Source organism: Perca flavescens, chromosome 5 (assembly GCF_004354835.1).
Source record: "Perca flavescens isolate YP-PL-M2 chromosome 5, PFLA_1.0, whole genome shotgun sequence".
In the NCBI taxonomy this organism is placed as follows: Eukaryota; Metazoa; Chordata; class Actinopteri; order Perciformes; family Percidae; genus Perca; species Perca flavescens.
Window position 1 is genome coordinate 19,838,097 of NC_041335.1, and position 27,601 is coordinate 19,865,697.

The window sequence follows — 27,601 nt, forward strand, 5'->3', positions numbered from 1 at the left end:
TGGAGAGAGGCAGGATTAGTCACACAATTCTTTGTTACTATTATTAATTATTTTTCTAGTAATTACATAAATTACTGCTGATAAAATAAAAATATACAGTTTACTTAATAAGGTACACAAAAAAATAGGTAGTTAATGATTAGTTACTATTTTTCAGAATGGTAGTTACTGTTTTTTGAATGAGTAATGAATGATTAGTTACTGTTTTTCAGAATGGTAGTTATTGTTTTTCAGAATGAGTAACGAATCATTCGTTACTCTTTCAAAAAACAGTAACTTCTTTTGTGTAATGTTCATGTGAAAGAATTTCACTCTTTTCTTATAGAAAATATTGATTAGTGTAAAGTCCCTTAAAACTGTAAAGATAAAAAGTTTGTAGTTCTGTATTGGTGTTTGATGCTAGTGTTTTTACTCTCAGTGTGTTCTGAGGGACAGTGTGTGTTATCTAGATGAGGATTGTTCATAGTGTTTGGCTGCTCTGAGTCTGTTTTGAGACGTGTGTGAAGAGTTGTGTTGTTAGGAAGGAGTTTTGCAGGTGATGTGAACTGTTTAGCTCAGGTGACTGTTGGTAATGCAGACCGTGGTTAGAGTTTTGCATATGTGGCTTCAGTTGTGACCACTGTCGTTTAGCAATCGAAAAAAAATATAAGTAAGCCTTCACCTATTTACTAAACTGTTCCTTATCTGTACTTTACATTCCTCTGGGCAGCTTTATGAATATTGTTAGTACAAACTAGAAGCAGGTATGTCCAAAGTAGTTCAAGTCAAATCAATTTTATTTAAGCTAAATATCACAAATCATAAATCTGCCTCAAGGGCCATTACAATCTGTATAGCGTATGACACTCTCTGTCCTTTTTGACCCTTGATTCGGAAAAAGAAAAAGTAACAGTAACAGGATAAAAGTAGAAGAAGCCTCAGGAAAAGCAAGGGAGGAGGACTCCCTCTCCCAGGACAGACGGACATACAGATGTCTGGTGTACAGAATAGACCAACTAAGTAAAACTATATTAAGTATGCCATTAGTATGACAAAATTATAGATAGGATGTAAACATATGAATAATATGGATCTGGGATGTGGACACCTAAAATGAGGATTAAACAAGTATTTAAAACATTTAAAAACATCTACTCATCAGCACTAGATATTTTAAAGGCTAAGCTCACAACACAATGATAAATACACAACTAGAGTGTGTGTGTGTGTGTGTGTGTGTGTGTGTGTGTGTGTGTCTGCAGCAGTCACATATGAATTCATGAGAGAAACATTCATATCAAGAGAGACACCAGCAACTGTAAACAAAGGAACTATTCCATTTCTTCAAGTGTGTAAAGGAAAACCATTTGGTCCTTTAAATCAGCCAGTTTTGCATTTGGAACTGGGAACTAGAGTGATTATTAGTTTTGTCATTACGGTTTGATAAGAGCATGGTCACAACATCTTTACATACGTAACCCTCAAGTAACCTTTTACAATTTAAATCTACAGTGAATGTACACATTTATCTACATTTCTCTATACTGCACATGTACAGTATATTCAGAACAATATTCTATACAAAGCAACTTCTATGCAAATGCAGCATTTGTTATGGTATACAGAATTAGCTCAAATACAAGATAGCTAAATTAAAAGCTGGGAGATTAACTGAAATGTGTTACAACATGCATCCATATTAAATCAAGTGAAATAACATCAGATAGTATTATCTAAAGACAGTTGAATTGAGAATAGACAATTTGAAAATTATATATCCAGCCTTCTGACTACCAATTTACTAAGTTGACATAAAGCAAATATTTCAAACAAATAATTTTTAGTTCTATGCCCATGTTAGAGGGATCGACTCACAATGAAAATATCACTATTCCTATCCGAAATAAATCATTACTATCTTCCTATTGAAATAGTACTGTATTATTGTGTGGGTTAGCGATTTGTTTGGGCTTGGGTTGGTATGATTTAATTAAATGGTACAGGAATTTGTAAAGTATTTTTGGTGCTTTTTTTGGTTGAAATATAATGGCTTAAAATTCATATTCAATTATAGTTGAAATTCTCAGCTGATTGATTTATAGGTAAAAACATGGCTGAGTGATTTTGGTTCTTCAGTCTTAATGATTGTAATGATTGGTTTGAGGAATAGGTGTAACAAAAAGGCTGGATAGTTGCCAAGATATTCTGACAGCCTCAAATAGCACTTCCTGGTTTGGATGGTTTAGGGACAAAGGTATGTATGCCTTAGGGTAAATTACATCATTCACTCGTTCAGTTGAAGTCCGTACACCGAATCATAGCAAATAAAGCCACTAATGTCTGTACAGAAGTTTGTAAATAAGCAGCCCTTTTTTCAAAAGAAGTTGGCCTAGTCACCCCAGTGTTAAAATGATATTCAACACTTTTCACATTAGTTTCCAAACATACTTTTTACAACCATTTCACTTACAATGTCAATACAACACTGCTCAAACAAAACAGAAGCAACAACTTTAAAGCCAGAAGACGTCTGTGCAAGTATGGGCTGTAATCTGCTGCAGTTTTAAGACTCATGGCAATACTGGCCTCTAGTGGGTGAGATAAGTCACCACAGTTCTGAGAGGAGTTGAGTATAGCACACATGCCACGGACCACCAGGCTCTAGAGTAGTTCATTCTTAATAGTAAACAGCTGCCATCCTATGGCAGATACAGTGTAGTACTCTTAGGAAGCATCATAGCACAAACCCTTAGAAAAAAAATACAACAGTGAACCGCTTCAAGTCTACAGTGTTTCATAAAAGCCCACACTAGACCTCATACATTACTGGAACTCATCTTGGTTGAAAAGTATTCTAACTGTAGATCAATTTAATCCCTCCAATCTTGTGAGAGGAAGGGGAGAAAATTAAGAAGAGTTTAGTTTTAAAAATGTGGTTCAATGCAGTGCAATGGTTTTCCTAAGAATGTACACAGCCATGGACAAAAATCTACATCTTGGTCTCGCTGTCAGCAGGCCTCTCGTTTTCATCATTCTCCTGGCAGATGAGCTGGTACGGCTTCTTGTCGGCCTCCTCCACCACTGAGTTGCCAACCTCGGGATCCTTCTTCTGCAACTCGTGGCGAGACAGGTGTTCCACTATACCTGCACCAATGGAGTCTCCAAGGACATTGGTGGTGGTGCGCAATCGGTCCCTAAGGAAAGATAAAGAACAGGTGAGGACAGGAGGTAGGGAGAGGACAAGACACAACCAGATAAAACAACACAAACAAAAAAGACAAGCAGAAAAGACAAAACAAGATAACACAAAAAGACTACGAGTATGACATATGAATTTCATTGAAGACTTTGAAAATTAAATCCACATGGAGTTTGTTTGTGTAAACTGGAGGCATAGTTTCAATCGCTCCAGGCAAAATTCAAGCTACGTACACAGCCAGTAGGAGGAAGTTGGGCTTGGTTTGGATGCAGGCTGAATAAAAACCAGATGGATCAAGAGACAAGGAACGTGAAGAGAGTGTCTCTGGAAGCTATAATCCACTCAAGAGTGTACAGCACACCAAGTTGATCCCTTTAACCCCTTAAATTCCCCCCGGGATGGAATTGAATTAAATTATATAAACTATATTTCCTCATGATTTAACCCTCTTCATTCTTCTAAAACCATTCCAGTTTGTATAGAGTCCTGGTGCTACTTGAGGAGAAATATTGACTAGAATATGACTTGTTTTTGTATTGACCTTCACATTTTAAATGAATAGTTTCCTAAGATGTCATACATCCAATACTTACAGGAACCAATCAACTGCAATGATGAGTGTGATGTCATCAGTGGGCAGGCCTACAGATGTTAGCACTATCACCATGGTGACCAGTCCTGCCTGAGGGATCCCAGCTGCTCCAATACTCGCTGCTGTGGCTGTGATACTGATGGGAAAAAGTGCAACAAAAAAAAACGACAGATGGAGAGACATTTCAATCATCTAAAAATCAACCTCTCGATCATTCCTTGGTGGTAGCATTAAAGAGGGTCACTTAAAATTCATTCTCTTGGCTGAAATACAATCTTCCATCTATCCCTATTCAAAAACCGAGACTGGTGGTTAGAAAGTCATTTATACGACTGTAACCTGTGGTTTTGAGTCTTGGATTCCGCAGTCTTTCCTACCAAAATGAAAGACAAATGCAATAGAAATATTCACCAGTACGTCCAAAATGTATTAAACTCTCAGAGCAGGCGAGGTTTACTGAATCAAATCCTTTTGTGTCCTTCGAAATTATTGAATGCAAGACATTATTACAGCAATGGATGTTTAAAGGTCCCATGGCATGAAAAGTTCACTTTATGAGGTTTTTTAACATTAATGTGAGTTCCCCTAGCCTGCCTATGGTCCCCCAGTGGCTAGAAATGACGATAGGTATAAACCGAGCCCTGGGTATCCTGCTCTGCCTTTGAGAAAATGAAAGCTCAGATGGGCCGATCTGGAATCTCCTCCTTATGAGGTCATAAGGAGGAAGGTTACCTCCCCTTTCTCTGCTTTGCCCGCCCAGAGAATTTGGCCTGCCCATGAGAAACAGAGAGACATCATGGCTTGCAAACAAGCAAAGTGGCAGTTGGTCAAGGCCACACCCCACCCTCCACCTTGCCCCCCCCCCCTCCCCCTCCTCAATAGCATTTAAAGCTACAGACAGAAATGGCACATACTAAGGAAAGCTTATTGTGGGACTGGCTCTAGTGGTTGTTATTCTGCACCAAGGCTGAATTTTGGGAAAGAGACTTCAGATACAGTATTAGGGCCTATATAAAAGCATCCAAAAAGTAGCATGTCATAGGACCTTTGAAGTATTGTTTATGGCATACCTGATGGTGAGAATCTGTCCAAAGTTAAGGACATAATCATTGACCTGAGCGATAAAGATGGCTGCCAGGGCTTCATATAGAGCTGTGCCATCCATGTTTATGGTGGCACCAACAGGAAGCACAAAACGGGTTACGCGCTTGTCCACCTTGTTGTTTTCCTCCAGGCATTTAAAAGTGATGGGCAATGTGGCAGAACTGAGGGAGGATAGAGGGAGAGGAAGGATGAAAAAACAGCAACAAAATTCAACCCAGTCTCCTAGAAATACAATTGCAGAATCATGCTAATCAACACTCATCATCGGTAGCAAGTCTTTGTTCAAAGGTTTTTTTATTGAATGACAAATTTGCAAAAACAATTACTGTACGATGGAATATACATCTTTTCCCTTTTTTTTTTAACCAGAACATACCCCACCCATATCCCACCCAATTTCAAACAAACCTGCATTAAGAAATTCCTACAAGAGATGATTTAAATCACAGTCTAAATTATAATACATGAAGGTTGAAAGGGTTAAGAATAGCAGAAATGAAATACACACCTAAAAAAACAAAAAAACATACATACATAAATAGAGTGGAATAAAATTAATTAAAAGAGGGGAAGGAGGTAGCTACTCTGATATTGTTGTAGTTGGTTTCTCAAAAAATGTCAAGAAGAGGCATCATATTTTGTCAAATTTATTCTCAGATCCCTGGGTAGTGTAACGTATTTTCTCCAAATTCATACAGGACATAATGTCTCTAATCCAATGCAAGGAGGAGCAGGGTCTTTCCACTTGAGTAAGATAACCCTACGAGTCAGTAAGGAGGTAAAGGCCAATATCTTCAGCTTCACTTTAGGCAAGCCCAAATTTGGAGCAATGCCAAAAATGCCAGTAAAAGGGTTCGGCTCAATTTGATGGTGAAGTACTTCAGAAATTGTTTGAAAGACTGATGTCCAGAACTCAGTCAAGGTGGGACACGTCCAATACATGTGAAAGAGTGATGCAGGTGCGCTCTTACAGCTATCACAGGTTGGGTTCACATCAGGGAACATACGAGCTAGCATGGTTTTAGATATGTGGATACGATGTTCTACTTTAAATTGCACAAGAGCATGTCGGGCACACATGGATGTAGAGTGTATCCGATCCAGGACTGAATCCCACATGTGATCTGTGAAGGTAGAACCTAGGTCCTGCTCCCACATAGTTCTTGTAGCTGCTAATGAAGGGCTATGCAACTTCGAAATAAGGTTGTAAAAGACAGAAATTGTGCCTTTTAATGTGGGGTTAACAGACAGAAACATATCGACAGGATTGGCTGGGGGTTTATTAGGGAATTAACTTCTGTATATAATGCCTGATTTGTAGAAATCTGAAAAAATCAGTCTATACGAAAAGTTTTTTGTCAATTGAGAGAGCAAATAGATCATTAATAAATAAATCACAATACATTTTAAGCCTTTTTTATACCAAATATTAAATGCACCATCCACCATCGAGGGAGCAAACAAATGATTAGCTGCAATTGGGCTGAGAAGTGAAAAAATATGCAATGCAAAATTCTTCCTAAATTGGGTCCAGATTCGAAGGGAGTGCTTAATCATGCTACTACAGTTGGAAATAGCAGAAGAGAGTGGGAGTGCGGTGCTTAAGAGGGCAGATAGAGACAATGGGCTAATAGCGCTGGACTCCATTGTTACCCAGACTGGGGCTGAGTCGTCGAGGTGAAAATGCACCCAATACGGTAGCGAGTCTAACACCACTCACTGCAATTCAGCTATGATTTAAAAATGTAACAACTGCATGATTAAACCAATGACATACCTTGAGGATGTTCCAAGGGCAGTGATGAGTGCCTGCAACAGCCCAGCGATGAAAACAAAGGGGTTCTTCCTGGTGATGACGAAGTAGAGTGTGGGAAGGACACAGATGGCGTGGATGAGCAGGCCACAAATGACTGTCAATGTGTACATTCCCAGCTGGCCACCCATGGCTGAGATGTCATCCATCTCCACGATCTTACCAGCAATCAGGAACAGGATACCGATAGGGGCATACCTGAGGATCGATGATTGTGAATTTGTAATCCAACACTTCATTCTACGTTAGCTCCATCCATCTGTCCATCCATTCATCCGTCCATCCTGGTACTTACCACATGATTATGGCAACCAGCCTCATAATGGCTTCATTGAGACAGTCGAAGAAGTCCTTAAGAGGCTTTCCCTGCTCCCCCATGCTCCCGATGATTAGACCGAAGAAGATGGAGAACACCACCATGCCGAGAGCATTGACTCCATTAACTGACCCTGGCACTGGGATCATCTCCACCTGGGTTATCTCCTGGCTATCATTGAGTGTGAATATGGTGTTGTTCACTGTCATCTTCACACTGACTACTTTCTTGGCATACTGCGTCTTGAACTGGAAAGAGGAAAGGTTAAATTCCTGGGTCAATAACACTTTTCTAAACACTTTTAGTCAAGAATAATATTTGAGGTGTAGAGTAATTGAAGATATAGTATATAGCTTGTTGAATACGAAGAAAATGTGTCCCCAAAATAGATGTCCAGGCTAACATGTTAAATTTCAATTCTTTACACTAAAATGTACAAATGGATAAGAATGTAGTTATTTGTTTGTGCTTTCAAGGTCTTATATTGTTATCTGGTACATAAAATGTTACAATACCCCATCTGCCAATGGGCTGGAATAGGGAATTGAAAGTGGCATTGAGACAAGGGCCTCTGTTACAGTAACAACTCAGCTGTGTGGGAAGCTGGGCATCTGATGTGTTTTAGATAGATTTAGATTGAATTCCTAAAGAATTTGATTTCCAGTGTAACAGAGATCTCAAGTACTGTTAAGTCCACAGGAATGACAATGGCAATATGAACACACAAACAGAAACCGTACTGAAGAGGCTTACAGTTTTTCTCAATTGTTTACACACAATTACTGGTACTTGAGACACAATGAGCACAACATGTAACTCATGCACCAACCCCCTTAACCAATTCTGCTGAACTACAAGCACAATCCCTGCTTTACACTCAAATTGCAGTTGTAAAACACACTTTTTTCAAAACACTACACACAATTTCTCTGCATTTGGCACAATTTTCATGCAGAAAATCTCTTGTTTTCACAAAGAAACACACTGACATTCAAATATGAACACTGACTCATCACATGGGCAAACACCCATCACACAGTTTTACAATTAGCAATCAGAGCTTTAGCATAAAAGGGCAACAGGTGAGCTCTTCTGTTTTGGAGCAATGGATGCCAACATTGGAAACAGAGGCAGAGCCAGAGGAGTGAGAGTAAGAGGAGGAGGACGGGGAGGACGGGGAGGACGAGGACGAGGACGAGGAAGGGGACGAGGAAGGGGAAGGCCAAGGACCGTAATCTCTGATGAGATCCGAGCCACTTTGGTTGATCATGTGGTCAACCATGGTCTAACAATGAGGGAAGCTGGGCAAAGAGTACAGCCAAATTTGAGCAGGTACACTGTAGCATCCATCATCCGGACTTTCCGAAATGAGAATAGGTAAGAAATACTCTCACTAGAAAATTGCAGCAATACATATCAATACAGTACTCAGTGAGTACAGTAGTACAGTATTGCCTGTGGACTGTTCTGTAGGACTGTAAAAATAAAGTATGTTTCAAGTATTTGGGAAATGTATTCCTACTTTGTATTTACAGTATTTTACTATTTGTTTGACAGAACTGAAAGATTACCAACACAAGGTGGTCGGGAACGTCTTCTGTCTCCTGAACAGGAAACTGAAATAATCAACATGGTCCTAGAAAATAACGCCATAACATTACGGCAAATACAAAGAAAAATACTAGAAAACAATGAGATGTTTCACAATATTGATAGGGTAAGCTTATCAACACTGGACCGTGTCTTTATGAGAAATAATCTGAGGATGAAGCAGGTCTACAGGGTGCCATTTGAACGCAATTCAGAAAGAGTCAAAGAATTGCGACATAACTATGTGCAAGTGAGTCCTATACAATCCCACAATTGATGCATACTCTCAACACTGTATAAATTATACATATTTCAGTATTGTAATCATAATGATTGTGCTCCACAATAGTGACCACTCATGTCTATTTCTGATATTGTTATGTGTGTTTCAGAGAGTCCTTGAGCTAGAGGTGGCTGCAGTGGAGCACCAGTTCATCTTCATTGATGAGGTTGGATTCAATCTCACAAAAAGACGAAGGAGGGGAAGGAATATCATCGGCCAGCGTGCCATTGTTGAAGTCCCTGGCCAGCGCGGAGGGAACATCACAATGTGTGCAACGATTACCCACCAAGGCGTCATCCATCACCATGCTACCCTTGGCCCCTACAACACTGCCCATGTGATCACATTCCTGGACACCCTACACAACACGCTCATTCCACCAGATCAGGTAGATGGCCCAGAGCAGCTCAGGTATGTTGTCATTTGGGACAACGTAAGTTTCCACAGGGCTGCTCTGGTTCACTGCCCACCCACGCTTTTTAGTCCTTTATCTCCCTCCATATTCTCCATTCCTCAATCCTATTGAGGAATTTTTTTCTGCCTGGCGATGGAAAGTGTATGACAGAAATCCACAAACGCGTATACCTCTTCTCCAAGCTATGGAAGACGCATGTGGAGATATAGCAGCTGATGCTTTTCATGGCTGGAATCGCCATGCTAGGCGATATTTCCCCCGCTGCTTGGCCAGGGAAAACATTGCTTGTGACGTGGATGAGGTGCTGTGGCCAGACCGAAACAGAAGAGAGGATGCAGCATAGTTTTTTTTTATTTTTTTTTTTTATTACGGTATTATTTTTTGTAACTGTATACAGTAAATTCTTCTGTTGTATTGTATGAAGACCACTGTATGTGAAACTTTGTGTTGGTTTGGAATGGGATGTACACGTACATTGTTTTTGTGGGAAAAATAAAATATATTTGTTACCGTGTATTTGTGTTTTCTGAGTATAAGAACAATATTCTGAAATTCTTTTACAACACACATTATTTTGAATGTAAAGTTTAATTTTGCAGGAGCATTGAGGAGTTTTGCCCATTGTGTGTGTGTTCTTTGGAATTGTGTGTAGAGTTCTGAGAATATGAGGCATGCTTTCAGAAAATGTGTGTAAACAATCGAGAAAAACTGTAAAACCCCACATAAGTGCAAGAGAGAAAGGGAGGAAATGTGGTGGGAGAGCTACCTGTTTGGTGCAAGCCTCCACAAGATTAGGAGGAAACATGTTTCTAGAAAAAACAACAGAAGAGGTACATTTTGTGTCAGGATTACAGTAACAGTTTTGACAGCAGTGTGTTAGCATTCGAACAAAGTGCTGTAAATCCACAGTGTTGTGCAAGTTGTGATTAAAGCCTTGGGATAAGTGTGTAGAGTATTGAAAACTGTGTTCAAGCAATGAAAGACAGAACTAGAGTTTGGTCCACATGAACTGCTGCTGTGCAGACTGGGGTTAGAGTTTTGCACATGTGGCTCCAGTTGTGCTCACTGTCGTTTAGCAATCGTTAAAAAAAACAGTAACACATTACTTACAAATAACAAACACAGCATGTTTGATTGTTCAAGGTGCATACGTGTGTGTGTGTGTGTGTTTGATTGTTCAAGTTGCATACGTGTGTGTGTGTGTGTGTTTGATTGTTTAAGGTGCATACGTGTGTGTGTGTGTGTGTGTGTGTGTGTGTGTGTGTGTGTGTGTGTGTGTGTGTGTGTGTGTGTGTGTGTACCTGATAAGGTCCAGGAATGCATCAGCAGTATTGACCTGCTCTACTTGCGGCTGTTTGGTGAACTCATCCTTTGATCCTTTTCCAGGGTGAATAATGAGCACCAGGACGATGCCAATGAACACAGCAATGACGGTAGTGGTCATATAGTAGACCACTGCCCTCATACCCATTTTCCCAGAAGCACGGCTGTCCAGAGCAGCCATACCTGAAAAAAGACATTATCTAAATTACAGTAATCTACATAAGCACATAATGGTTTATCCTCCAAAGAGTTTCCTACATAAGTATTTTCCACTAGTACCTGCACTCTTTACTCATATTCTAAAGCATGGATAAACGCTTATGCTGTAGGGATTCAAAACAGTTCCTGTAGAGGGAGCAACGGTGCAGCAACAGTGGTTTAAGCAGCTTTATTTGGCATCATGTGACTTTACCAATCACTCAACAGTGATGTATTAATTTGTTAATTATTTCACTAATTGCCTAGTTTTAGTCATTAAGTTGGTTTACAATTACACACAGCTGGTGTTCAGTCACATGCATTTAAACAAAATAACAAAATGTTGCATCAAGAGAATGAGGAAAAAAGTGCAATAATGTCAGAATCAAGTAAATAAGAAATACGGTGTTGTTGTTGTTGTTGTTGTTGTTGTTGTCATTATCTTTAGTCGTGCTAGTCGTGCTGCTACTTTAGAGTTTGCATAAATGTGTCACTTACTTCTGTCCCTATGAGCATACAGTTAGCCTGGGAAAAGGTGCTGTAATTATAGATGGAATACACCCATCTGGATTATCTACCTAACTATCTGTGACCACAAAGAGCAGTAGGAAACACAATCTGACTCTGACCTTTACTGGTGGGAGAACAACACCTACTTTACGCCACACAGGGGCAGATCTAATATATACAATCTGTTTACATAGGCCTACTATACAGAAAATATGTTATAATTTATAGGGAGGAACTCTTTGTAAACGTGCCATAGATTATGTTCTCAAATTGGGATTTTGTGCTTTTGCTAGTCGGCCAAAATATTTCATCCCAAAGAAAAGTTGTATTTTGTTGCTTGTATTTTTTACAAGTTTTATTTGACCATGGAATGCACCGTACGTCAAGACGTCACCAAGTGAACACAGAGAGCAGACAGACTGTCAGTTACAGATTAACAGTCTGACTTCAATTGAATATATGTTTGAACAAGCTGAGAAAATACAAACAGAGTGACGTTTAACACAGAAAACGTGTGGCAGCATAATTCAGAAGAAATTGCTGCCAATCAAGGTACAAAGAAATACTCCCTGCCGTGTCTAGTAATCATTCCTGCAAGGAAGACAGGATACTATTTAATTATACTTAACCTAAAATATGTGGTCAGTTTTATTTTACAGGCCTGCTGAAAAGCCACAAATAAATTTCAGGTTGCATGACAAATTGTTTTGACGAAGCTGGTTCTCAGTTAAGAATTGATAGTGAAGTTTTATATGGGCCAGAGACTACGTAGTTTGAGGGTGTCACAAAGCCTGGAAGCTAAACCGTACTACACACAGCTCTAATAGCATTATAAACAGACTTTGTCGGAAGAAACACAGCCATTCAGAGAACTGGATTTGGTAAAGACAAGCTGCCCCAATAGACATGACAGTGGCGTATTTTCAAAGTGTCAGGTCCTATTATGGCCATTATCTTAATTTAGAGCTGTACAAGGCAAAGCTGGCTTTGTGTGATGGGAGATGTATGTGTTCCTTTCATATGTGGCACTTTGACACTGTGTGTGTGTGTGTGTGTGTGTGTGTGTGTGTGTGTGTGTGTGTGTGTGCCTATACTGCCCCTACTTTGGCCCTCTCTGTTCCTCTCAACATGCTGAGGACTTAGGGTTTTATCCTATTTTTTTTTTATCCTCATCCTTCCCTCCCTCATTCTCTTCTTCCAAATTCTTCACCTGCTCTCCCTACCACCCCTCCATCCCCACCTCTTGTTTCAGGGTGCCCCCTTGTTACCCCTCCCCTTCTCTTCCTCCATTCCCACCACCACATCTTTGCCTCCATCCTCTGTTTTTCTTGCACGCTGATCTTATTGCTGCATTCCTCTTTCATTGCCACCCTTTCCTCCCCCTCCCACCCTTACCCCCCAATTCTCCTGTTCTCCTCCTATTCCTTTTCTGACAGCCCTGGGAAAAGTTGTTGACTTAGTCAGCCCTGCACGCACACAATGATCCCCAGTTTGTTGTCTAGGCAACAACTGACATAGCCTCACCAATTCTATCCTTTCAAAAGAAGGAAAGGTTGAAGGAGAGTGGGGAGAATGACTTTCTTTCTCATATGGGGAATGTTCATCAAACACAAAAGTAGGCCTACTTCAGGGGGGGAAAGTTGAAGCGCAGGCCATGGTGTCTGCAAGAGGTCTGACTAGAGTTTAAAAGTTTAGAGCTTGAACAGAAAATAAATTGATTTTTTGATAATCATTGGTTCCAGCCTCTTATACGAGGCTGCCTTACAGTATACGATACCATACTGAATATCTTTGGATTTGCTTGCTTTGAGTGCTGATTGGACCAAACAAGCTTTGAACATCTCACCTTGGGCTCTATGTTGTTGGATTTGTATTTTTCTATCTTCTCTGACATTTTATAGACAAAACAATGAATTGATTAATCAAAAGATGTCAGTAATGTGAAAATAAGTGTAAAACAAAAATAAGCTTGTGTAGTTTATGTAGTCCCTATGGTAAAATAAGCATAAGACTTACTGGAATCATGAAGATGATTTCTGTGCCATTTTTTGTGAAGTGCAGCATTTCCCATAGACTTTATACTTCTACTCCACTACATTTCAAGGAATGATTGTATGATTTTTATTTTAACACCTGCCTTCATGCCCTCCTCTCTATTCTTGTCCTGTCTTTACTCCTTGTCCTGGTCTTCCCCTTGACTCCCTGCCCCTCCTACATTCAAGCTCCCCTTTCGGCGACCTCCTCTGCAATCATCCTCCTTTTTCTCATTTTACTGCCAACATCCCGTCTCCCTGTCCAGTCCCCTACTTGGCTCTATTACAGTTTTTTTTCGATTGCTAACAAGCATCGGGCAATTCTGAAGCCACTTTTTTTAAAACCTTTCAAACAGTCTGCATTACCAACATGTATCTTGGCCAAACAGTTAATCTCACCTCCATAGCTCATAACTCAAACCACCAAAACACGTCATACATGTCTCAAAATAAGCTCGGTGGACCAAAACACTGGCAACAAGTCTCACTCAAAAAAGCAAACATCGTCACTCATAACACACTGGCCTAAATAACACTAACAACAGGGAGCGTAAATAATAAATGAAGTTTGAATGGTTTTTCACATCAGTATTTCATTATAGAAGAAGAATAACACCTTTTCACTTTATTGATTGTACCAACGTTTATGATACAAGAATTAATCTGAAATTTGCTTCACGGTAATATCCTTAATTTGTTTTTCTATATATTTCAATATTGTTACTGCAGAAATGCATCATCTTTCTTTTACAGTTTTTTCTGAATGCTTAAACCCTAACCATGATTGTCATAGCACAATTTCTAAAACTATTAGCATAACCACACAATTGCAAAACTAAAAGCACAAACACTGCTTTGCACTCAGTTTGCAATTTTATAACACACACTTTGCAAAACTGTAGGTACAATCCACTGCACAGCACTCTTTCTGTGGAACTGTAAACACAACTCACTGCTTTACACTCATTTTCCAAATGATCAACACACTCCTAGCAAAACTATACACATGTATGGCTATTATTTACACTATTTTGCCAACTGTCTGGCACACTGTCACATGTGAAAATTGTTTTAGATAATTAGTTCACTTTACAATCAGCCTAAGCACTATAAATAAGCTATAGCTGAGCTGTCTGTGTGGAGTACAATGGAGGGAGCAGGAAGAGTGAGAAGAGTGTGAATTAGAGGAGGCTGAGGAAGAGGATGTGGAGGTGAAGAAGTAGGAAGAAGAGGAGGAAGAGGACGCGGTGGTGAAGAAGCGAGAGGGAGAAGGAGGTGAAGTCAGAGGAAGAGGATAAGGAGAAGCAAGAGGAGGACGAGGAGGGGGAAGAGGAAGGGTAAGAAGAGTAAGAAATAGAATTACTAATGACATCAGAGCTACAATAGTGGACCATGTAATCAACCATGGAATGACACTGAGGGAAGCTGGCCAAAGGGTTCAGCCTAACTTGAGCCGCTACAGTGTAGCAAGCATCATAAGGACATTTCGAAATGAGAATCGGTTAGTACAGTCACTTTGCACTAAGTTTTGTAGCACTGCCATACTCTAATGAGAAACACAACAATACCATACATGTAAAAATACTGAAATTGTTACTTCACAGAATTGCTAGATGTCCAGATGCTGGGGGCAGAGGAAGAATGTTCACTGCAGAACAAGAGACCCATGGTGATTGCAACTAATTCCATAAGGCTACGAGAAATCCAGCAGCGCATAATTGAGGATGACACCACCTTCCAAAACATACACAATGTGAGCATTTCTGTATTATGTTGTGTACTTGCCCGCTACAGAATCCGAATGAAACAAATCTACAGAGTCCCTTTTGAAAGAAACAGTGAATGTGTGAAACAACTGAGATATGACTATGTGCAGGTAAGCTATAGTATCATTGGTACTGAATCTGGAAGTGCATACTGTAGTGCTGTGCATGGGCCTGCTGTGCTGCATTTGTTTTGTCTTGTCCAGAGAGTGATGGAGCTGGAGGCAGATGCCATGGGTCATGAGCTGCTTTTTGTGGATGAGGCAGGTTTTAACCTCACTAAAACAAGGAGACATGGCAGGAACATTATTGGACACCATGCCATAATCAATGTCCCAGGACAACGTGGTGGTAACATAACTATGTGTGCAGCTATAAGTCAAAATGGTGTTGTTCACCATCATGCAACCCTAGGCCCATATAACAATGCACACATCATTACATTCCTGGACAACTTACATGACATGGTCACTAATGTTCAGAGACCAGAGCAGACCAGATACGTCATCATATGGGACAATGTTAGTTTCCATATGCTTGCTTTGGTCCGCAACTGGTTTACAGATCACCCACTCTTCATTGTACTCAACCTCCCCGCATACTTTTCATTCTTGAATCCAATTGAAGAGTTCTTCTCTGCCTGGCACTGGAAGGTTTATGACCGTGATCCTCATCAACGCATAGCCCTTTTACAGGCAGTAGAGGAGGCATGTGGGGATATTGACCAGGCATCATGTCAGGGCTGGATACGGCATTCCAGAAGATATTTTCCTCGGTGCCTTGGACTAGAGGACATTGCATGTGATGTAGACGTAATTTTGTGGCCGGACCCAGAGAGACGACACGATGTAGACTGATTTTTTTTTTTCTTCTCAGTGAAATTACTATTTTGTGTTTTGACTTGGAAAAAAACACTTGTTTGTTTTGATGTGTGTAAATAACACCAATACTTGAAATTTGGATCCCTGTATGTTTACAGAACAAAAGTATGACCTCAAACTGACATAGCCTACCTTGTGCACAGAGAAAGCAAAAGCCAGATGTGTTCTTTATTCATGCCATCAGTGTGTAGTTGCCGCATTGTGTGCTTATTAATGTGATGGCTGGAACCGTTTGATACGAAAATACAATTTTTACAAAGGTTTGAAGAGTTAAGCAAGGTTTATTAGCTTTTGCAAGAGAACTACAATGTTTTGCTGATTTGGTGAAAGGTTTTCTTATTTGTGTGTAGAGTTTTGCAAAAATAGCCAATAGTTACAAAAAATGTGCCTACGCCATCAGAAAAAAACTGTCATGTGTTTTTAACAGTTTTGAAAACAATGTGTTATTTGAACAATGTTCTACAGATATACAGTGTTTTGCAGGTGGTGGAGTAGGAATAAGAAAAGTAAAATGGATTTTGAATGTGGTCAATGAATGCATGTTGTGTGAAAGCAATGAAAAATGATTCACAGTTTGTCCACATAGACTTCTGTTTCCCTGACTGTGTGAAGAATTTTTACAATGTGACTTCAGTTTTAACCAATGCATGTTACTAATCAAAAAATACTAACTAAACTAAACTAATACTCTGTGGTGGACTCTCGGCTCTCGTAATGAAATGCCTGAAGACAAAAGGGATTTTTCGGCAAACTCATTTAGTTTTTCTTAAAGTCTATAATCCTTGATCCTTGGCTCTCCTGCCTGTCTGTCTACTAGTCTTCTGTTCCTTTATTTCCTACCTTCCAGAGCCCTGCTCAAACTTTGTGATTCCCAATTCAATCTCACTTTTAGAAGGGAAATTCAGAGACAAGTCCTTTTGAACTGGGACAACCCTTTTCACATAGTAGCATATTCAGCCTTAAGAGTGTGACAGTCAGTTTACACCATACCACATAATGTTCCAGCTCCTATCCTCTAAAATATGTTACTCTTAAAGTCATGCTCCAAATCACGTATGTAAAGCAATCACTGTTTAGGAAACAGAGCTTAATTACATTTATGTATGCTGTAGGACATTGGTTCATATAGAAAGTTGGTGAATCCAGCCTGTAAACACAGATAAACATACAGCATACAAAGTGTATGCACGTTGTGCACCCGCTACATTATGGCCAAGCATGCGCCCCTAAAATAGCATCTGAATAACGCGCTACTGACTTTAAACTAGCGCCACTGACTTTAGACCAGGTTTTTCCTGGTCAGTGGCGGAATTGTTTTCTGAAACTGCAAAATAGCACCAGGTAACGTTTGCACCAGGTAACGCCTCCTCTTTTCGCTGAACCACCCCCAGGAGCGAAAATACATTCCTTAATTTACCGACGTGCGTCTGTGGAGGGAAAAGTCCGCTGTGCGTCGGGTGCAAAATAGGAATGATACATGCATTGGTGTACAAAGGCAATTGCGCTGAGTGCAAGATAGGGCCCAAAGTCTGTCAAAACACTTTTCAAGATTAAGAGGAGCTGTTGTCCTCCAAAGTAACCAAAAGACCTCTTGTATTACTTTTCAACTGAGGTCATAGTTTCAGCAGAAATCTAACTAAAACTGTGGGAGAAAAAAGTGACTTTCAATAACATATGGGGAGTCATTAGGTTGAGGTCTACAGCTGTGTTGCAGATGTTCAATAACGTATGTCATAACTTTCTTCCCCATAACTTTCTTCCCCATGTGAGCAAAACAAATCTAATAATCCTTTGATTATCCTGTTTTATTCTTTTGAAAATCCAAAATCGTTTAAGACAGTGAGTAGCGTGTCAGCATGTGCAGGTGTGTGTGTGTGTGTGTGTGTGTGTGTGTGTGTTTCGGTGAAACAGTTACTTTTCAAAGTCACAGTAACAAAAAGCTTTTTGTTGTTGCTGTTGTTGCTGTGACCTCTGACCTCAATCTACTCATCTAATTATCTGCTGATGATATTTCCATAGGAGATGTAACATTTCTTGTAATTTGAACATTTTAGAGGTGCAATAATCATATTATGTAAGAGTTCATTTGCATGTTAACCCAAAAGCAAGCGTCATTAGCAAATAACTTTTGGCTTTACATTTTTATCTGCATAGTCATAGATTGGCTTTGTGTGTCAAATAAATACAAAATCAAATACTGTGTCACATATATAATTATTATACATATTATTCATTTTTATTTAACAAGTCTCATGGTGAGCTACAATGGTAAAGCTGTATAGATGAATTTCAGGCGATGTGCAGTATACCCTCTGTTGTCAATAAGGAAGTCTAATAATGGGTATGACATTTGTCATTACTGACACACTAGTCTCGCATTGCCTTCCTCCACTGACACACTGTAATAGAGTGGCATTAAGAGCAGGTTTAACAGTAAAAGGGAGGTGGCAGTGGATGAGCAATAGTCTTTTAAAGGACAAAAAGTTTCAATTCTACCATGCAGAAAACCTGATTTTCATTTAATAATTCACAATGGGACTCCCAGAGCGTTAAAACGAGACAGCAAAGGGGACCTGACCACGCTAAAGGCAAACATTACCATATGAACAGATAATAACGGCCTTCGGAACCTACTATACAAGCAGGCCCCTTCGAACCCATATCTATGAGGCTGACAACCACTGATAACGCCCATTCAGTGGAGTGATTACATTCAACATGGGTGTCTGGAATAACAATCTACCATTAAACCAGGTCAAAATATGTGCAAGAATTATTTGTGCTATTTCACTTTTATGTATGTTTGAATGAAAAGATAGCCAGTGACGTTGGAAGATTGCAGTAATCAAATGTTGTCTTATCTGCATTTTAGAATTAAAATTTTACTTGTTATAATATTTTTGACAACCGCATTTGTTAGACATGAAGATTCAGTATATACTGTGGTTGAATTTGTTTCCTATGTGCTGCTATTGGGTTTATTTTTTGTAGTGGCAAGGTACCTTTGTGACTGATGCAGATACAGTCTGTTCAAACTAGTGTTGTTGCACACAAAATGAACAAAAAGTATTTTATTGTTGTCTGGTGATGCAGTGTAGACTTTCCGAATTGACTTGCAAAACCGAATTACTATGATAACATGAAAAACATGACCCTGCAATAGATGGTTTCAAGTCTTCTTCTGTAAATTGTTAAAACAAGGCAACAGTGTGTTACGTGTGTTATTTCTAGTATCATAGTAGTTGACTTTTTCTAGTCTAATGACAACTTTATAGCAGATAACATTGCATCTGAAAACTTGGATCAAGGCACACACACACGCACTCTTTGTTGGTTTTTACATGTTGTAGCTGCGGTCATGTGACATGATGTCAGAGGATGCTGATGTTACGCCCCACTGCAGCACAAAGCAGGTTATTATCAGACAATGTGCATCTGTCATCCCTTCAGGAGATGGGCTTTTTGCCCTGTCAATCACTGCTCAGTGTCAGTATGTCCCGCCTACCTTTGTCAGTCAGTGCTGCTGACCAGTGTTTTTGGAAACTCACATGTTCAATGACTCCATCTATACGTTAACTTCCATAACAAATGCAGGCTGTGATCAGTGACAATCCCACAAGCCTTTGCCTCTGGAAGAAAACATCCCTGCGTGTCTGACTTGGTTTATGAACCAACCAACAGTGACGAATGAACTCACTCCCTGGATTAGAACTGAAACCCTCAGTGTCATATGTTTGTGTTTTTCTCAAACACAGGTCCAAATACATTGGAGCTCCCCTCTGCAGGTACTGAAACCATAAAGTAATCCAGCCCACATATAATTGCATATTTAATTAAAGCACAATTTAGTCGGGATCTACGGTGGCCGAGACGGTTCAACATAAATACAAAAGCTACAACGCAAACACAAAAGCTAAAACGCAAACACAAAAAGCTACAACACAAACGCAAAAGCCACAACACAATCACAAAAGCTACAAAACTATTTTCATATATATGTACTGTAGTGGAAGTTTCCTTTGCAGCAGGGGTAAAGTTTTCAAAGTTTAGTAAAGTGAAACAAATAAGACAGTAGGAGACTAAACCAAGTTAGGTTTTTGTATTTTATTAAAAATATATATTTGCAAATATAGGACCAACATGATTTCACAAAAGGCACAGCAGCCCAGTGTGGAGTCAGTCCCTCAAATAAGTGAACAGAACACTAGGCTTATATGCATCTTCAGAGTGACAGCACACACGCACTTGGCTTATTATGACGCTACAGTTTTTACATGCAATCTGACACACATGAAGACAATCGGAAAACACAAGAGACATCTCGGTGCCATTTTGCCTCCTCCTTCCTGTACGACTTTCACCCACCCAGTTACATCTCAAACTGGCATGGGAAAACTAGAGATAGTTTTAGGGTGACCTTGTAGCCCCTATCTGTTCAGACAGACAGTGCTCACATTTTTATGTTCCAGACTTTGTGAATCAGATATCTACATGTGGAAATTAGATAAATTCCCTTTTAGCATTTGTGAGAGAATTAAAGTAGAAATAAAACATAAAAATGTAAAGAATTATGCTTAAAAGTAATTTTCCCATTACAGTACTCTGCCATTTAGGCTACGAAGCCACAGCTATAACCAGAGGTGTCAAAAGTATTCACATTCATTACTCAAGTAGAAGTATAGATACTAGGGTTTGAAAAGACTTTTGTAGAAGTTGAAGTATCAACTCAAGCTTTTTACTTAAGTAAAAGTGTAAAAGTACTGGTTTCAAAACTACTTAAAGTATAAAAGTAAAAGTAACGTAAGGCAGAGATCTTCAACAGGGGGTCCTCAGAGTCATTGCAGGGGGGCCTCCAAATTGTTGTACATTTTTGAGTCTTTAAAAAAAATAAAAATAAAATGCCTTAACATAATTCCAACATATTATTAGCAAATATAAATTCCCACTGATGATAGGCTTACTGGCCTATAGGTAAGGTAGTCCCTAAGATATCAGCCCACAGATACAGTTAATCCTAGATTTACTGTGCCACATATGTAACATTAAAATATGATTTATAAAATCATGCCAACAATTAATATTTTAATAGCTTATGAAAAAACGTATGTAAGAAGGATTTAGGTTACCCTAACAGTTACAGTATTGTAGGCCCAGTTTAATATGCAACTTAATTTCATACAATATGTAGGGGGTCCCTGCTACATCTCACTTTAAGTTAAGGGGTCCTTGGCTTAAAAAACGTTCAAGACCCCTGATATAAGGGGGGGGGAATGCCATTAAGGACAACAGCTTAACTCTAAAACACGGGGACAAAATCATATGACTATAATAATGTTACAGTATATTAAAATCATACCTGCAAACTCAGAAGGGCGGAAAAAGGTGACACGTAGGCTACATCTCTTCTGTGTTTTTCAGACAACGGCAGCTACAGTCTGGTGTCAGACTCCTCTCCAGTGAAATACAGACACACTTTTACACCGTTTAGCTCTCAGCATTTTATCATGTTTACTCCATCTTCTAGCTAACGCTAGGCTAACCTGCTTCCAACTCTAGTTTTGACTAGCGTCCCGTGCGGCGATGTTCAGTTCCCTCTAACGTCCGTTTTCGGAGCATCGCGCAGGCACCTAAGGCACCGAAATCCGTGTTGCTATTCGGTCCGGTAGATAACGGTCGTTAAGGCACCGGTGTCGTATTAGCACCGGGTCTGTACAGGTGTTATGGATCGCGTACAAACCAATAGGGTGTCGGAATGACTATGTTTATACTTCTCATCCAACCACAATCAAATTCACTCTCTCCGGATGGAGCGATTTGGATAGGGTTTTTGTGTGTGTGTTTTTTTGAACGATGACTGACGAGCTGGAATGAAAACAAGCCGAACTGAAATATGAGTAATGAGGCTATTTTTAAAATGTAGGGAGTAGAAAGTACAGATAATTGCGTGAAAATGTAAGGAGTAGAAGTAAAAAGTATGCTGTAAAATAATTACTCCAGTAAAGTATAGATACCCCAAATTTCTACTTTAGTAAGGTAACGAAGTATTTGTACTTCGTTACTTGACACCTCTGGCTATAACGTTATCTAAATGGCGCCCAGCGTCTTTTAACACGCAAGTGCTACGTTTAAAGTCTATAGTTTGTCACGTTTAGTGAAGCTGTTTAAATCACACATATATTATATCCCACTGTTACGTGCTTGTAACTTGTAAACCGTATCTGCCTGGTTATTGATCAGCTCCCAGTGGCAAATTCCCTCGATACGGTTTGTATGGATAGTGTGTGTGTGTGTGTGTGTGTGTGTGTGTGTGTGTGTGTGTGTGTGTGTGTGTGTGTGTGTGTGTGTGTGGTTATGGTTACGGTAAACAAATGTTTAATGTGAATGCTTATTGTGTTACCCTCAATATTCTGCCTATTACAGTGTTAGGTAATATGTATGTCATACATACACACATACACGGTCTATGTTCACAGTCATACATGGTTGGTCTGAATGAAATAGACCCAGAATTTTAACCATGACCTTGCTTCGTGCTTAGTATTGGAAAATAAAATAAGTAAATAAATAGAATTCAGACTGTGGACTCTTGTTTACACTGTATTTAAAGCCATGTAAAAGGGTTTGTTCATAGACTGTATATTACCATTTGTACAGTCTATGGTTTTGTTGCATGTCCTCAGTCTTACCCTACAAATACCCTACAACACACACACACACACACACACACACACACACACACACACACACACACACACACACACACACACACACACACACACACACACACACACACACTTTCCTTCGTAGCCTAAATGGCAGAGTACATACATATGAAAATACAAAGATATTGAACAACATTGCTTATTTGTGACAATCTCATAGCGACAGTGATAATAATTAGCAAGGAACCATGTTTCACTTCTCAAACATACAAGAACTTTCCTCCAGCTCATCTGCATGCTCTGTTTGTCAACAACATGCTCACTTCCGTTGTCACTCATTTCCGTTGTCGCTTATGTATTTGTGTTGTGGCTTTTGTATTTGTGTTGAACTCTCTCGGCCACCGTAGGGATCGCTTTGGTCGTGTCGAATCAAGATCAAAACAATTACAACATGGGTAAAGCATGTGATTGAGAGTAATGTGCATTCAAAACATATCTCTATCTATCTCTGTCTCTCTTTCGCTCATGAGCTTATCCTAACCCCGTCCACCACTGAGCCCAAAACCAACAAACAGCGTTGATTGACTAAAGCTGGCTCCACTCACTCTGCCACTCATGAAGTAGGCACAAAACAACTAAAAGCACTGTCACTGTAATTAACTTCATACCGAGAAAACACATGCTACCTGCAAAACATGTAACTAAAAACAGTCAGAGTGGAACTACTTGTTCTGTATGTGCAAACTCATGCTGTGCCGTATACCTTCTCTTCTAGGTGGACGGCTTTTTGTCTGGTGGGGTGCAGTTTCTACAGTGGCTGCCAGAAATCTGTGGAGCCATGCTGAGCACACAGGCTACATATGTTACCAATGTGCGGATGTAGGAAAGCTTTTTTGCGCACCTCTTTTGTCGGGCAGGTGCGTAGGATATGATCAAAAGTAGCAGATACATTTTTTTAAGATAAAATCCCACACACTGACCATTACGCAAGCAATAATTTATTTAGAAGAAAAATACAATGTTTCGGTCTCAGACCTTCATCTTTCATTCTTTACAGTAGACTGCTGTGTGTGGTAACTAAGTTGTTTGATATAAATTTAGAACAAAACAGTGTCATACAGGCTTGAACTGTAAATATCTAACCTGTATGTGCTTCTTTTAAATGTCTGAGGTACATTAATACTAAAAAATAGCCACACAACCATGTGTGAGTGATGTGTGAAAGCCTTGGGTGTGGGTGTGTGCAACATATTTTAATGTTAACTTTATTAAAGGGGTGATAGAATGATTATATAGGGTATTCACACTGTTCCTTAAGGTCTCCTAATAGGGTATGTAACATTTGTTGGGCTGAAAATGTCCCAGATGCTATTCTTTTGGCCCTTATGCATCCCTGTGGAATGTCTCTATTTGGAACAACAGCTTTTCTTCCAAATATGGAATGCTCATGAATATTTAGATGAGCTGCGCGCTGATTGGTTGAGCGAACCACATACACATACATTGGAGACAAGACAGCAGGTCTCATATTTAAGACACTGCAACGTTATACATTGTTTGTGTGATATTTCGTTATTAAATTCACTTCTGAGACTTTTTTTATGCGAGAAATCAACTGTATAAACCTCAAATATGGGCCGTTTTACGAAAATTGATGGCTAATTGCAAATTTGGTAAGACGTGTCTGATTTCAGGAGAGCCACACAGTCTTCCCCTGCTGGGCTCCATACCCAGGGGAAAGTCATTGTTTCTGGGTTACTGGACTACCGGGGCTCGGGGCTCCGCGTATATTTACGCTTTGAATTTTCGTCACGCCATGTATATCACAGCTCCCTAAGGTCTTACAAAGCTTAGCTAACACTTTTGTCTGATTTCAATTTAATGCATTTTTGTGAATTCTAGAGGTCTTGTTAGGAGGCAGCAAGCTAGCTCTCATTGATTGAGCTCCATCCAGTTCAGCTCACTCACCCCGATCATTTGTTTAAATAACTCAACACACATATCCATTATAAGATTGACTGGAACCTGTGGTAAGAGATTGCGCGCGTAATAAGCTCGCTGACCGCGCTCTCACTCACACACACTGGCCATTTAGCAGGAAGAGGGGAGGGAGAACAGTGAGCTGCAGGCCCTGGAGCTCTGTCAGGGCAGCGGCGTTTCATAGTCCAGTAACCCAGAAAAATATCAGTGGTGTAGCCTATGTAAATGTTGGGGCGTGACAAAGATAGAGCCAGTTTTTCAGAGGCAGTTTCAAATTGTGAGATTTGCAGAGGAAAGGGATGTCAGTGGGATTTTGAGGTTCTACTGTATGTCCTATTTACCCTCCAAACTGTCGATATTCAACTATGACAAGTTAAAATCGGTTTTGCATTCTATCAACCCTTTAACATTATTGATCAGATTCACATGCATGAGAAATATTTCAGTTTGATTATCAGAAGAAGAAAGTGTTTAGGCCTTTCAAAAAGTAAGAATACCGTTATGTAAAATATTCTTTCTGTGTGACCGTTCAAATGACTGGAAGAGTAAAATGAACTAATTTCATGAATAACACTCTGGTGGGAAATGTCGTGAAGGCATTTAAATGACCTGATGTTCCTGGTCTGGTTCATACCTGTGATGAGGCTGGAAACCAGCAGGGGCAGCACTAGCATCTGAAGCATTCTCATCAGCAGCTCTCCAGGGAAAGAGAACATCTTCACCTCTCGGTAAGACATGTTATAAGGCCTCAGAGCAAATCCCAGGATAATGCCTGCAATGAGGATCAGATGTGGAAGAAAAGTCAAAACTTTATCAGAACATTTCAAGTTGTTTTGCGTTAACATGACTAGACCTTAAGAGAGTCCCATATTTGACACCTATAGTTAGATATAATCATATTACAGCTTAAATGTAATTTATTTATGAATGAATATCAATTCCATAATAATACTGATACTGCTAAGAGTTTCAGAGTCCCAAAATAACACCTGAAAGCTGAAACATCATATTTTTTATCACACAACTGCCTTACTAACTCCTGAATAAGGACTCGTGCCTATGTAGTGATGATGCAGGAGAGGTGGGGCTATACTGTTAAAGGTTAAAGTATATGAGTACATAGTCATTGCTGGGAAGGCTTGTATTGTGCAGTGATGTGCACTGTAAATTATTTTGAGGGGAGTAGGTCTTGACTGACTTTGCTGTGGTCATTTTTTAAACTTGATTCTAGAGTGAAAATGTGTGCAGAAGCTCCTTTCTTTAGTCTCAGCGAAGTCTATTCTCTCAACAAGCACTTTATCCCAAACAGCACTAATCCACCAACACGGCCAGGTGGCTGACCCAGCAGCTTAAAGTGAAGAACATCCTGAATTCATCAATCAGTCAAATGTGTTTGTCATGGCATTGTGTAATTTTAGCAGGGCTGCAGATGTGAAGGCAGTGGGTGGGCCTGGCTCACTTCCTACTGGGTAAGATTCAAAGGTTAATGGCAACAGGTCAAGGGTCGGCTAAATTCACTTGAGGTCCCTCTATCCTCTCATGCGGTGCGTTAGTTTCTATTCTTTTTCTTTCTTCCGTCCTGCTACAGCTGTGTTGGTCAGATCAGATTGCTGCCTTCTTCTTTACAAGGAGAAGGGGTAACATGTTGATAGATGGAGAGGAGAGGGACAAAAAGAGTCTTCTCCAATAATCTCCAGTTTTAAATCAACTAAATTACCAATAGAATGCCGTGTCTGAACAGTGTCTTACATGACAAAGAAAACGTTCCAACTTACCAATAATGACAGCAGCGACGGTAAAGATCACAAAGGCATTTTTTATGAAGCATCCTTTCACGTCCCCCTTTGTAATGTTCTGCACTCTCTTCTTGGCCAGCAGTGATCGGGACTGGATCCCGGACCGGATCTGGTGGAGACCACTCCGGGTTCTCTGTGGGTTCTCCCCGTTGCTGTGAGTCATAGCTGCCACTGGAATCTTCAGATCTGATATCAACGTGCAAGAACTTGAACTCCACTCAACTGTAATGGGAACACCTTAAAGGTGCTGCTCTTCCTCTATGTCACACCTCTCCTTTGGCTTGGGACTTGCAAATGTCCTGATTGAAAGGGAAGGACATATTGTGACTTAGCATTAGAAATTTGAGCACAAAAAAACAACAACCACTCTGTCACGCTCTTAGTTCAGTGAGATAATAAAGTTTTGTAACTTTACGATTTTTTTTTAGCTGTGCTGTGTATTGTTGCTCTGCTACACTCCACATGAACTGTCACATAAAACCTTTATATACACTGTACAGCACATGCAAAGATGATGAAAGAAAAATGCATTATAAAAATGCATTATAAACTAAAATAAATACTTTTCTGTCAATGATATGATGTGAAGAACACGTGTTGCACCCACAGCTGTGAAGGCATGCAGACTTCCTCATACGTACACTCAAGTAACTGCAACACACGTGTGGTTATGCCGATTCACAGTCTCACACTCACACACATGCAGACTCACAGACACACAGATACAGCTACTGGTCAAATGGTAAAATGCATTTGCAAACATATCAAATGGTAAAATATTAAGATAGAAGTCGTTTCTGTACCTTGAGACTTGAGCAATATCTTCTTCTGGAGAAATATCTCAGTTTTGTCAGGGGGAACGTTCTGGTTTAAAGTTCGATCAGCATGACAGGGACAGAGGAGCCCTTTGGCTGTGAGTTGGTTGGACTGAGTAACCAGCAATGAAGAAAAAAAAGAGAAAAAGAGGAGTGGGGAGGAGAAAGGAAAGGAGGGAGTAGCGGTGGGGATGAGGGAATAAAAGAGCCAGTGAGAGAATGGAGGCGGTGCCATAGTAGAAGAAAAACTTGTCACTAGCACAGTGTGGGCTTGTGGGGAGGTGAGGCGGGAACTAAAAAAGTGAAGTAATTAAGAAGAGGGAGGTGGGGGTTGCTTTTCAGACAGAAG

The 27,601-nt window shown here is 39.9% G+C and overlaps 1 protein-coding gene across 2 annotated transcripts; it reads right to left on the reverse strand.

Moving 5' to 3' along the window:
- Positions 1-755: 755 nt before the first annotated feature.
- slc1a3a (solute carrier family 1 member 3a) lies at positions 756-27,363 on the reverse strand. Of its 2 annotated transcripts, XM_028579005.1 has the most exons (10): positions 27,241-27,363; positions 26,417-26,736; positions 25,276-25,413; positions 10,593-10,797; positions 10,058-10,100; positions 6,983-7,251; positions 6,652-6,885; positions 4,841-5,035; positions 3,772-3,906; positions 756-3,173 (listed from the first exon to the last, which is right to left on the reverse strand). In XM_028579005.1, exons 2-10 carry the CDS (start codon positions 26,598-26,600, stop codon positions 2,969-2,971), a joined length of 1,608 nt encoding a protein of 535 aa, XP_028434806.1. In that variant the 5' UTR covers positions 26,601-26,736; positions 27,241-27,363; the 3' UTR covers positions 756-2,968. The 2 variants fall into 2 exon arrangements, with proteins under 2 accessions (XP_028434806.1, XP_028434808.1); XM_028579007.1 differs by lacking the exons at positions 25,276-25,413; positions 26,417-26,736; positions 27,241-27,363 and adding an exon at positions 21,356-21,378.
- Between the last annotated feature and the right edge of the window lie 238 nt (positions 27,364-27,601).

Excerpts from the sequence above, each read along its gene's own strand:
- slc1a3a (XM_028579005.1), bottom strand. The coding sequence starts at position 26,600 with ATGACTCACAGCAACGGGGAGAACCCACAGAGAACCCGGAGTGGTCTC. Across the intron at positions 10,101-10,592 it reads GCATTCCTGGACCTTATCAG|AAACATGTTTCCTCCTAATC; the intron begins GTACACACACAC and ends TGTTTTTTCTAG. Across the intron at positions 3,907-4,840 it reads GGACAGATTCTCACCATCAG|TATCACAGCCACAGCAGCGA; the intron begins GTATGCCATAAA and ends TTTTCCCATCAG.